At 41.7% G+C, this 12,698-nt stretch overlaps 1 protein-coding gene across 7 annotated transcripts in view; it reads right to left on the bottom strand.

Annotated features, from left to right (window-relative positions):
- LOC146556007 (pleckstrin homology domain-containing family A member 5-like) overlaps positions 1-12,698 on the bottom strand; it is a 153,186-nt gene that overhangs the window by 28,960 nt on the left and 111,528 nt on the right. For 6 of the 7 annotated variants that reach the window (XM_085252358.1, XM_085252359.1, XM_085252362.1 and 3 more), the window contains 2 exons: positions 9,844-9,897; positions 3,301-3,381 (listed from right to left, as the gene is read on the bottom strand). In XM_085252358.1, the coding sequence (XP_085108484.1) occupies positions 3,301-3,381; positions 9,844-9,897 (135 nt within the window). The remainder of the gene's footprint in view (positions 1-3,300; positions 3,382-9,843; positions 9,898-12,698) is intronic. The other variant, XM_085252361.1, reaches the window with a different exon arrangement.

Raw genomic sequence — 12,698 nt, 5'->3', positions numbered from 1 at the left:
TCTGCTCTTATATAACTATCATTAGCTTACAGCTTTAAGTGTGTAAGGTCTGTGCTAACTAAAAATAAAGACAAGATGATAGTTTATTAAATTTTAATGAAATTTGCAGATTGTTTCGGTGAAGTTTAATAAAGTCCTTGCTATCTAAAATCTAACAGGACACCGGAGTAAATTCTGGAGCATCTCACACTTCTGATAATCAGCTGTCTGCTTGATGTTTATTCAGCTGTGTAAAAACTATAACTTTAATCTCAGCCAAACCGATTTACTCAGGAACAAATAAAACACTGAAAAAAGACAAACAATAACATTGTTAAGTTATCTAAGTGACTTATATATCATGTTTAACCTGAGTAGCGAAAGACGGCGGTGGGTTTGAAAACGATTTGCCGGGAGTCCGGTGTTCTCACGGCTCTAGTGAGCCTTGCCCCCGGTTCGCTATCGAGCTAGTGGGTAACAGACGTCTCCGAAAACGTCGGAGCGCTTTTGAAAATATGCGGTGTCCTGATAAACTGAGCAGATATTTGAGGTTTACACAGCTACATTCTCGCCTGAAAATATGTTAAACGTTTATTTTGTGACCCAGAAAGAATAATAAGAGTAATATTAAAACTAACTAGCTGCCGCCATTGTTGGAAACTAAGCTGGGCTGTGCTATGAATTCTGGGACACAGGCTGTATCCCAACTCAGGGTCTGCAGCCTTAAAGGCGCATTTTAAGGCCGATTACGTCACCGCGACGCGACGAAGGCTGTCCCAATTCGAAGGCTGCTCGAAATGCGGCCCTCAAATGCGTCCTTCATTTCCCTGAACTTTAAGGACATGGCGGTGTAGACTTCGTGGCCCAATATATCCCAGAATGCATAGCGCGGCGGTGGGTGTGGATAATTTTGCCGGAAAAAAACGGCGGATGAGGGGCGCCCGAAGAGTAAACTTTAAGTACTGAATATTATGTCACTTATTTATGTGCAAATGTTTAATAACGAAGAACATTAAACATTACTGTTGGCCACATGTCGGCAAAGTCATGTGACATTAGTGACGTTTGTACTAACTTGGTTTTAAAGCCTTTACTTTAAAATATACTTCGGTCAATAGCTGAGCTTAATCTCACAGAGAATGATCAAAGCTCATGTAGAAACAAACAAATGAACAAAAGATTTCATTTCATTTCTGTCAAACACAGCTGTATGACACGTTTCCAGCTGTTAGTATCATGGTTGCTAGGCAACCTGGGCAGCGCAACGGAGGCTAGATCGCCCATTTCACAAGCCTCGCACTTCCGGCCTTAGCGGTCTTTGAGTACGCGGCCCTTGAGGATCGTTGAGGCTGCGTACTTTAAGGCTGCAGACCCTGAATTGGGATACAGCCACAGCTTCTTCTTCTTCGGGGTTTAACGGCAGCTGGCATCCTTGTACATGCAGGGCTGATCCAGCTTCACATTTTAACTGGATACTTTATGTAATGGATCAGAAAAAAATGCCTAACAAATAAATGTCTTAGACGTGTGTTAGGTAACAACAGGAAACAGCCCACGAGTCTGTCTCCTGCTTCACACTGAAAATCAAAAATTCTCTTAAAATTAAGAAGTCTCTTAGAAGTTTAAAAAACAACAAAAACCTAACATCACCTGTAAAGCTCACTGACTAACATTTTCTACCTGTTTGTTTAGTTTGTGCATAAACAGAAATGTAAAATTACCAATCTGTGGTCTCAGGGAAAGCTCAAGTGTGTTGAAAACATCCCTGCTCTAATGATCTCTGCTGCTGTCACTGCAGATCCACAGTGCAGTGGTTTATAAATTCACGTAGCAAGCAAATGGCTACTAGTTCCTTTGGGGGTGCATCAAAAAGGGCATGTGCCAAATCAAGCATGTTGTGGTCTCGTGACAAGGAAAATTTGAAGGTACCATTAACTGTGTGCAGAGTAAAAGCGTGATTCCCAGATCACGAGAGATTCTACTTTTACTAATGAGTGACTAAAGAGTGAAACCAAGTCCACAGAGATAACCCCATGCCATAATCCCCCCTCCACCAAACTTGGCACAATGCAGTCAGACAAGTACAGTTCTTCTGACAACAACCAAACCCAGACTCGTTCATTGGCTTGCCAAATGGAGAAGCATGATTCATCACTCCAGAGAGCACATCTCCACTGCTCTAGAGTACAGCGGCAGTGTGCTTGAATGCAGCTGCTTGGTCACAGGAACCCACAGGAAGTTCTCTGCGCTCTGCTCTCTAGCTAAGCTGAAGTTTGGAGGTCTGTGGAGGTTGACTTAGCAGAAAGCTGGCAGCCTCTGTGCACTATGTCTCGATGCACACTCAATCATCCAGGCCCCATCCTATCACAGTACTAAAGTGGACTTCACTGAGCTCCTGAAAGCAACCACTCTGCATGCCTTGGTGGTTGACCTTATGAGCCTGTGTAAAACGATTATACATGAATTCAGCGGTTTGGATGGGTTAGTGAAGACTTTTGGCAATATAGAGCAGTTCCAGCTTATAACTCAACCTAAAACATCGACTGTCCTGAGATTGACCAACTGTGTCCTTCTGCTTCTACCCATGTACAGATTCTTTGGTATTCTTGTAAAGAAATCTGACACGGTTTCCTGAAATGTCATGTCAGTTTTTAGTTTTCAAAAAAACAAACCTGTAATACAAACACATTAAACCAGTCAAGCATTCCCCAAGTAAACCTCAACAATAAACACTGCTGTGTGACGGGAGACGCCATCGCTCTGACACTCATTGCAGCCACAAATCATGCTCAGTTCCAGGTGCATAAAGAAAGGAAAGCAGTGAAATGAGATGTGCAGGAAACAAAAAGAACGTCACATACACTTCAAACATTGCAATAGGTGAAACATAGGAAGGATCACTGTGGAACAACTGACAGATGAACTGACTGCATCCAAAACATGATAACTAGGTTAACAGTGGAGGGGATGATGTGGATAGACAACTACTGGAAACATCTGGCTTGAGTCTGCTCCCCCTCATTCAAAAATATAGAGTTCTGCAAGAAATAACTTGGACGTAAACTTTGGATAAGAAAACCAAACGACCAAGATTTATCAGCAGCAATAGTTTCATAAATGCATATTCCTCTAAATGTTTGATATTTCATGTTGAGAGGGGATTTTTCACTTTAAAAATGAATAAATAAATGACTTGCTGAACGAAATCGTGCAACTTTGGTGCTCCAGCATGTAAAGATAAACTGAAGGTTGACTGTGTGACACGTCCCTAACAGAGATGCCTGCACAGTGACTCAAGCCAGAACCTGCCTAAGACCTTACTTGCTGGTAGAGTTGTGGCCTTGGTGCAGAGTTCTCAATCATAGTGTGAATCATGAAGATTAGAGGCTCATTCTCCTTCGTCTAGCGGAGCGCCGTGGAGAAAGAAGATACAGTGATGTAATAACACAGCTATAACTGTTGCTGGAGGATGAAATACTGTTTAATAACTGCTTTGTAAACAAAACTGGAAGACAAAAAGTAGGATAAACACACCTGTCACAGTTTAGTGTTCTGTCACTCCACCTCTGACCAATCTTATTCTAAAGCCTTTCTGATCAATCCTAACTCTCACCTCAAATCTATAATAACCTGCAAAGAAATGTCAGGTCATGTATACAACCAAAGAGCAATATTTATGATATTTCTCCAAGGAGGTGCTTTTGGATTTTTGGATGTAATTAAAAAACAACAAGTCTTCATTGAGTCAGTGGTTTCTAGGTATGACCAAGGACCAAATGATATTTGTCCCAGGTGAGGTACTGCAGTTCTCCCATAGGATTGACCTAATCACAGATTTAATGCACATACACTATGTTGCCAAAAGTATCTGCTTGCTTGCACTCACAGGCATATAAACTTGAGTGACTTCCTATTCTGAATCCATAGGGTTAAATATGATGCCAGCCCTCCCTTTGCAGCTATACCAGCTTCTGTTCTCCTGGGAAGGTTTTCCACGAGGTTTAGGAACGTGTTTATGGGAATTTTTTGGCCATTCTTTGAGATGTGCATTTGTGAGGACAGACACTGATGTTGGACTTGGCCCGGCTCGCAGTCTCTGCTCTTTTTCATCTCAATAGAGTTCTATCAGGTTGAGATCAGGACTCTTCAGTTAATCTCTTCCATAACAAGCTCGCTCACTAATGTCTCTATGGACCATACTTTGTGCACTGCTGTGCAGTTATAGTGGAACTGGAATTCTCAAACTGATCCCACAAAGCTGGGAGCATGAAACTGTCCAAAATGTTTTGGTGTGGTGAAGCATTAAGAGTTGCTTTCAATGGAAAAAGGAGCTGAACTCCTCAAAAAAAAAAAGAAAAAGAAAAAAATCCCAACTTATATACTTATATACCCCATCTTACAAACTTTACGACTGGTAAATGCAGTCAGGCAAATATCGCTCTCCTCCATCGGACTGCCAGGAAAAGTGTGATTCAGCACTCAACTGATGCTTTACATTGCACTCGGTGATATAAGGCTTGGATGCAGATACTCGGCTATGGAAACCAATTCCATGAAGGTTTTAGACACTGTTCCTCAGCTAATCTGAAGGTCGGAGGTCTGTAGTGACTGATTCTGCAGAACACTGGTCATTTCTGCACCCGCTGACCCTACTCTTTGATTTTATGTAGCCTCTACTTTGTGACTGAGTTTCTGCGATTTCTAATCCTTTTCACTTTGTTCCAATAGCCCTAACAGTTGACTGAGAACTATTTAGCAGCAAGGAAATTTCACAACTGTACTGGGTGCACTGGTGGCACGATATGGTACCATGATGGAATTCACTGAGCTCCTTAGACCAACCCATTCTCAAATAGTCTGCATGCCTGTGAGCTTAATCTTCACACCTTTGACCACGAAAGTCACTTTGATGATTTGGAGGGGTAAATGGTAAATAGCGCTTTACTAGTCCCTAAGGACTAAAAGCGCTTTACACTACAGTCATCCACCCATTCACACACTGGTGATGGCAGCTACATTGTAGCACAGCCACCCTGGGGCGCACTGACAGAGGCGAGGCTGCCGGACACTGGCGCCACCGGGCCCTCTGACCACCACCAGTAGGCAACGGGTGAAGTGTTTCGCCCAAGGGCACAACGACTGAGACTGTTGGAGCCGAGACTCGAACCGGCAGCCTTCCAATTAAAAGACAAACTGCCAACTCTTGAGCCACGATTGGTGTGTCAATACTTTTGGCAATATCGTGTAGGGTTTTAAAATTTCCGTACAATGAATATCAACTTGCAAAGACAATGAACATCAGTTTGCTTCGAATTTCAGCAGCATGAAAGTAAAGACATGTTATACACCAGCAGTCCCCAACATTTTTTTTGCACCACGGACTGGTTTATGTTCGACAATCCAGTCTGTAAGTCTGACGTCATCAGCTGTGCCTGGGCCCAGACTACGATGCAGCTCCCAAAGTCAAAGAAAAAAAAGCGGCATCACTGAGAGTTAAAAACTGTAAATTCTTTCATCTTTAATGAAATGATCAGTGGCAATAAAAACAGAGAGGCCGACAGTGAACACTGACTGATTTTAGGGGCTTGTTCAAATTAAATGGAACAAGATACAAAGTATTAAAACATGTTAAAAACACAGCAACCTTAATAAACACAGAGGGCCGGGAGGCAGGATTCATCAGGTCATCACTTAATGACCAGATATTTTCACGGACCGGCCTTTAAGGTGTTGCGTATAAATACAGCAAAATAAAACTAGTACCGGTACCAAAAAAAGAAGATTTATTCATAACACACGTGAAAAGACCCAGGGAAACAGAGTTAACGATAAAAACCGCTAGAAACCCTGAAAACCATAAGTTTCACACCAAGCCTCAACTCTCGCGGCCTGGCACCAAACGACTCACGGACCGGTACCGGTCCATGGCCCGGGGGTTGGACCGCTGTTATACACAGTGTATCAGAGTTTTTAGAGGCCACGATGCAAAGCACCTGCCCATAAAGCTTTCTAGGGTCCATTCACTTCTGTATTAGATGTTATACCCTTTACATTTCTATCTAAAGGTAGAATTTCATGTAGTTTCATGTTAAATAGTCATGTAGACAATTCAGACTCTGATGTGGTTTCCTTCTCTTTCTTTTCTTTTTTCTTTATGCTTGTATAAAATGTGGTGTGAGGCAAAGATAAAGGCAGAGAATAACTAAGAAAACTGAAAATAACTCCCTTCCACAAAGACTATGTTTTCACAGAAGGACGACCTTTTCAGTACTGAGCAGTCCTGTTCAATAATAGAGGGAAGGCTAGTCCTACCTAACAGGCTGAAAATAAACAGCACATTTCGATGCCTGATCCTGGTATGACATGTGCAAACTGCCAACAGATTATGTTTTCCCAGAAGGATGAGCATGCTGAAGAAGAAGAATGTGCTCAGAGATGTCAACGTCCTGGCAATCTTAAATAGCCCAGTGTGTGCAGGTCATGAAAACAACCTGGTGATAAATATCACTACAGGTTCAGACTTTTTTTTAAAGATCCAACTGAAATCTGGAATCAAAGTAATTAAAGAGAATCCAACATAACTGCATCACAGTAACAACGTGCTTCTTACAAGGAATACGTTAACAGTAGTGTAGTGTTTATAGTGTAGTGTTTATAGTGTAGTAGGGCCAGTGTTGGGGAGTAACGGAATACATGTACCGCCGTTACGTATTTAGAATACAAAATATGAGTAACTGTATTCCGTTACAGTTACCGTTTAAACAGGTGGTATTCAGAATACAGTTACTTTGTTGAAATAAATGGATTACACTGCGGTACTTGTTTCATTTTGTCGCTCTTTGTTCCAGGCGGCAGCGTTACGGTTGCCATGGTTACAGGGCGACGCTCTCTCTCTCTGCGACTGTGTGTTTCCTGGGTGAGAGAGCGCCTTTTCGTTGTTGTTGTTGTTGTTGTGCTAAGCTAACAGGCAGAATGCTACAAGCATAGCTCTAAAGAATGTAGCATCATGGGCAGTGTAGTCCGTGCTGCAGGGAGAATGGACGTTATGGGTCTGTGAGCGCGAGGAGGGAGAAAAAGGGGAGTGGAAAGGTACGAGTTGTCATCGAGGAAAAACGGGAGCTGGAAGCATGTAAATATAATAATAACCACTGCAGCCAAGAAGAGTGCCTGGCGAGCCCAGTTGTAAGTAAGCTATTAAGACTCGACTGTACACCGTGTTCGTGTTTTCCTCCGAAAACAATAAGTTCCGTTGGAGCAGCCTTTCAACGCCTCTCTCTGTCTCTCGCAAGAAAAGTTGACCCACACAACAAAGTAAAGCTATTTTTCGGCTACGAGCCGACAGGGACCCCGCCGTATTAGTCAGAGGTCCCTTTACTACAGTTCGGAGTCGCGGACCTTCAGTAATAGTAATAAATCACACAGCAATAGTACATTCACGTTGTTGTAAAAAGCATGATAATATATTAAGTAATCCAAAGTATTCAGAATATGTTACTGTCATTGAGTAACGTAACAGAATACGTTACAGAATACATTTTGGGGCATGTATTCTGTATTCTGTAATGGAATACATTTTAAAAGTAACCTTCCCAACACTGAGTAGGGCTGCCACAAACGATTATTTTGATAGTCGACTAGTCACCGATTATTTTTGCGATTAGTCACTAATCAGATCATCATCCATTGGACGTAAAACGTACAGCTTATTGCACCAGCAGCATCTGCTCTTATATAACTATCATTAGCTTACAGCTTTAAGTGTTTAAGGTCTGTGCTAACTAAAAATAAAGACAAGATGATAATTTATTACATTTTAATGAAATTTGCAGATTGTTTCGGTGAAGTTTAATAAACTCCTTGCTATCTAAAATATAACAGGACACCGGAGTAAATTCTGGAGCATCTCACACTTCTGATAATCAGCTGTCTGCTTGACGTTTATTCAGCTGTGTAAAAACTATAACTTTAATCTCAGCCAAACCGATTTACTCAGGAACAAATAAAATACTAAAAAAGCCAAACAATAACATTTTAAGTTATCTAAGTGACTCATATATCATGTTTAACCTGAGTAGTGAAAGACAGCGGTGGGTTTGAAAACGATGTGCCGGGAGTCCGGTGTTCTCACGGCTCTAGTTAGCCTAGCCCCCGGTTCGCTATCGAGCTAGTGGGTAACAGACGTCTCTGAAAACGTCGGAGCGCTTTTGAAAATATGCGGTGTCTTGATAAACTGAGCAGATATTTGAGGTTTACACAGCTACATTCTCGCCTGAAAATATGTTAAACGTTTATTTTGTGACCCAAAAAGATTAATAAGAGCAATATTAAAACTAACTAGCTGCCGCCATTGTTGACAACTGAGCAGAACTGTCACTACCTGATCCGTACCCCGCATGCGCGAAAGGTGTCTACTTCCGTTTTACGATAGTTACGGGTCAGAGTATCTGTCAAGATGTTAAGAATAACAAGTATCTCTTAAAATGTTTCCGATAATGAAACATTTAATATAATGTAGACAAAAACAAAAAAGTAAAAAGATAGTGACAGATCGGGACTCCCGATCCTCACTGCGCATGTGCAAAGTCGGACCGTACAAATCGGGTCTACCCGATCCGTACCGCGCATGTGCAGGGGTTTTCTTCTTCTTCTGTTCGTTTAATGGCAGTTTACTCCCCAGTGTACGAGGATACCGCCACCTGCTGACCGAGCGAATAAACCCTATTATAAACTGAATTAGCGTCATTACAAACGTGTGTTAAATTTGATTTAGTGATAGTCGAGTGTGTTTATGCTTGTCTGTGAGAAGAGGATTGTTGGAAAAGTGATGATGATGTCCGCTATCGCTGTCAATTGCCAGTAAACACTTCATCTGGCTGATGAATCTTCGCGTGACATATTACAAATTCAGTATTATTAACTCTGTCATTAGGCACCATTCTTCTTATTTGACGGTGCTGTTGTTTAATCGGGGGACGCTCTCTGTTGAGGAGAAAAGCAAAAATTTGTTGCGGATACGGATTATCCATTATCCAGTCAAAAAGGAGGCAGAGCTGTTGAGAAATGCTAGGAGCTAACTGGGCGCTAACCGTGTCATTCAAATATATTGAATGTCGCAATGTTGGCAAAGAGAGGAAGTGACGTAAGATTTGCGCATGCGGGGTACCAATCGGGTTTCCGGTACGGATCGGGTAGTGGCAAGGGCTGCGCTATGAATTCTGGGACACAGCTTCTTCTTCTTCGGGGTTTAACGGCAGCTGGCATCCTTGTACATGCAGTGCTGCCATCTTCTGTTTCAGTCCGTTATTACACTCTTAAATCCTGCTACTTATTCCTGCGTCTTTTGGGATCTTACAAAGCTTCAAACGACGCGTCGACTATTAAATCAGTCGTCGACGATTTTGATAGTCGACTAATCGTGGCAGCCCTATAGTGTAGTGTTTATAGTGTTTATAGCTTCACAAACTGCGGATTCAAACAAGTAGCTGCATTATAATATAGACTTCATACTCATATATGATTCGCAACCAGTTTCAAGTCTTTGCAAGTTGAGCTTCAAACTTCATACATACTTAACGTCACTGAACCCAACAGCTATCTACAAATTAGCCCACTGAACAAAGCAATGGGCAAAAGTGCTACAAATGCTGCAGGAAGTTTGTAATGCAATTTCAGCTTCAGAATGAAAGATTCTGAATAAACACGCAAAGAAATAAAGGATAAAATAGATCATTGTAAATGTGTGTACATTTACAGAAGATTTTCTGGAAACAAGCAAATGTTCTCTTCCAGTAAGTGAAAACTGGATCTTCCCGTGACTCACAAAATGTTTTATTTGATTTAAGACAAGAGGAGCAGAGTGCTCACCTGACTTTCCAGGTATATAAGGTTCCTCTGGAGATGATGGAAGAGAACATCAGTCTTCAGTAGCCAAGAAGGAAGGAGAGAAGAAATAGGAAAAGTTTGGTAGACACATTAGTACAGAGGCAAAAGCAGGAAAGGAAAAGACAAAGTTACAGAGGAAGAGTTCACAAAAACAGAAGAGAGAGAGAATGACAGCAAAGAATTTGAATCTTAACCTCAGTTTATGTACAATCGTCCCTAAATATCATTATGGCTTCCTATGTGTCTGGGGCGGCAGCAGCAAAAGTAAACACAGGAAGAAGGTGCTGCGTTCTGGACTGTTGGAGAACACAAAGCATTTACGTTCATTTGCCGTGATCTATAGTTCTTTCCTGCACTGAGAATACGAAGCATATTTGGCTACGGACGTTTTTCGCTCAAACGTGTAATTTGGATCACTTGGTGTTTCGTTCACATTCGCACCATAAATGCACCAGTCTGGAGTTCATCTGGGACCGTACGGAGAGCGTCTTCCAAAGCATCTTGGTATGGTTGTTCTGATCCACAGCCCAGCGCCATTTCTGTGTTCACACTTGCACAAACCAACTGCAGCAGGGAAAACGAAGCAGAGCTCGATTTAAACCGAACAAACACAAACTCGCTCAGCAAACTGTCCACATAAGTCATTAAATTAATATTATAATCTGATATCTATTTTTGTCACGTTCCTGGGTCCGCTCTCCAAATGTTTGTGGCTTTCTCGTGTTTGTTTCGCTCATTCCTGATGTGTTTAATGTTTCATGTGTTCTTCCTTAAACCTCTGTTATCGCTCTCGTAGACTGAGTTTAGCATTTTCATTGTTTTCTGGTTTAGTTTCTTAGTCAGATCCTGCTTGTGTTGTGTTCACGTCTGTGTCAGTTCTAGCTTCCCTTTCTGTCCGTGTTCTTCACTTCCCATCTTATTTTGCTTGTCCTTCGGCTTGCGTTAAGTTCTGTCCTGCTGTCACTTCAGCACTCCAGTGTCCCACAGCCCTAGTGTGTGTTTTAGCTTCTGTGGATACCCACACTTGATGAATTAATGACTCTTCTTTAGTTTATCACAGTCTGCATTCTGGGGCCTCACTCGCCTCCCTCACAGTTTTATAGTTTGAAACACTTGAGCTCACGCACCGCAGTAGGTTCAGGCCTACAAACTAAATTCACGACATGACGGTGGAATATCTGTCACGCCATCTCCACACGCAGCGTGGAATAACTTCTTGATCTTCAATACAGAAAAGAAGACAGATACAACATACATACTGATGGGCTCAAAGCAGCACGTCATGCACGTGTCGTGTGACCATCACAGCTAAATACTAAATACTTTGTTTTAAAAAGTAAAACAAAGTATTCCTCTGTATTTGAATTATGAAGGGATTATGTTCCTGAATGTTTAAACGTGAATTCTTTATGTTCAGAATAACAAAGAAAATGAAATGATTTTACTGATTTTAAAGTTTAGACTTTGTGTTAAACCATGTAAGTCAGATATACGAGTTGTGGGTGGACATCGGATGATTACATGTCAACAACTTTATTAGACGACCAAAATGTGAAGATGTGACGTCCGGTGAAGGAAGGTGGAGGACGGGTGAGCAGGTATAAATGTGGGGTGTAAAAGAGATTCTTCCTTTAGTCTTCTGTGCAATGAGCAGTTCAGAACATTGGATCTAAACAGGTCACCGTTTAAACTCCCCGCAGAGACGCGAGAGGGGGAACCGAAGTCCAACCTGTGAACTCATTAATCGACTTTGGGATTTTGTCTTTTCATCAGCTCATTTTTGCCGTGTTAGATGGTTGAATTGACCACATCACACTTCGACTGAATGCTGCTTTCCTATTGGGTGATTATCATGGGGATAAGTGCATCTTTGGGCCTAGTTGAGATTCAAGATTCTTTATTTGTTCCGTGCATAGTTATACAGGTGTAACACGCAGTGAAAGGTGACCTGATACGCTCCTCTGTGCAGAGAAAAAAAGAGCCTATATACAGTGAATGAGTATATACAAGTGGGTGAGTTATGTACATTATATAAATAGAAATAAAATAAAACAATCTGGATGTGCTCATCGATCTCCAAGCTCTCCTCACCAAAGACAAGAACAAACTCAGCTCAGAGTTAGTCAGATAAGTATTCAGGTGATTTGATGATTGTTTTGTGATTTTGTTTGTTTGCTTCGTCTCCTGCGAAACTTCTTTGATAACATTTCCTGCAATTAAAGTCTAAATTGTGGAAATGGACCTTTTAAGCTTTTGTGAAATAGTAAAGGTAACAGTCTGAGCATTATTCTTTATTCCTGTAAATAGCTCACACAGGCTGGCCTGGCAGTCAAAAATAACCTTTCCTCGGAGCCTGCTGTCAATTCTACTAAAATAATCCCAGAAATTACAAGTGCCACGATCCATGGGGGAGCTACAGGTGGGACTGATAGAATTTGGCTATTCAGGTTTCTTTTCTTTTGTCTGGAGGGAAGACACCTGGATGACTCGGAGGCAGTTAGGACTGGGCGACTGGACAAACCCATCCACCATTAATGCCACAACAATACTCCACAGTGACACTGTTTCTTTGTGTTTAAATAAAAAAGAGGTAAGCATAGAGTGAGGGTTAGGGAGGTGAGTCAATACAGCCGGCTGACTGCCGTCTAATTCCATGAACATGAAGACCAAGTTTGAGGGACCTCGTGAAACAGTTCTGAATCATTTGACAGTCAGTATTTTTTGCTAGTTTGTGTCTACGTGCAGCACCAGCACAGTTTATCCACGCAGCTCGCTAATCTTAGAACTATCGTCTTTTGTCAAAATATGGTCACAAAAGTCAACGTAGCCGTGGTTAC

Source organism: Mchenga conophoros, linkage group LG17 (assembly GCF_057382185.1).
Source record: "Mchenga conophoros isolate Kocher_MC1m ecotype Shallow Benthic linkage group LG17, M_conophoros_male_GT1.1, whole genome shotgun sequence".
In the NCBI taxonomy this organism is placed as follows: Eukaryota; Metazoa; Chordata; class Actinopteri; order Cichliformes; family Cichlidae; genus Mchenga; species Mchenga conophoros.
Note: the sequence above shows the minus strand (reverse complement) of the source record. Positions and strands in the feature narration are given on the sequence as shown.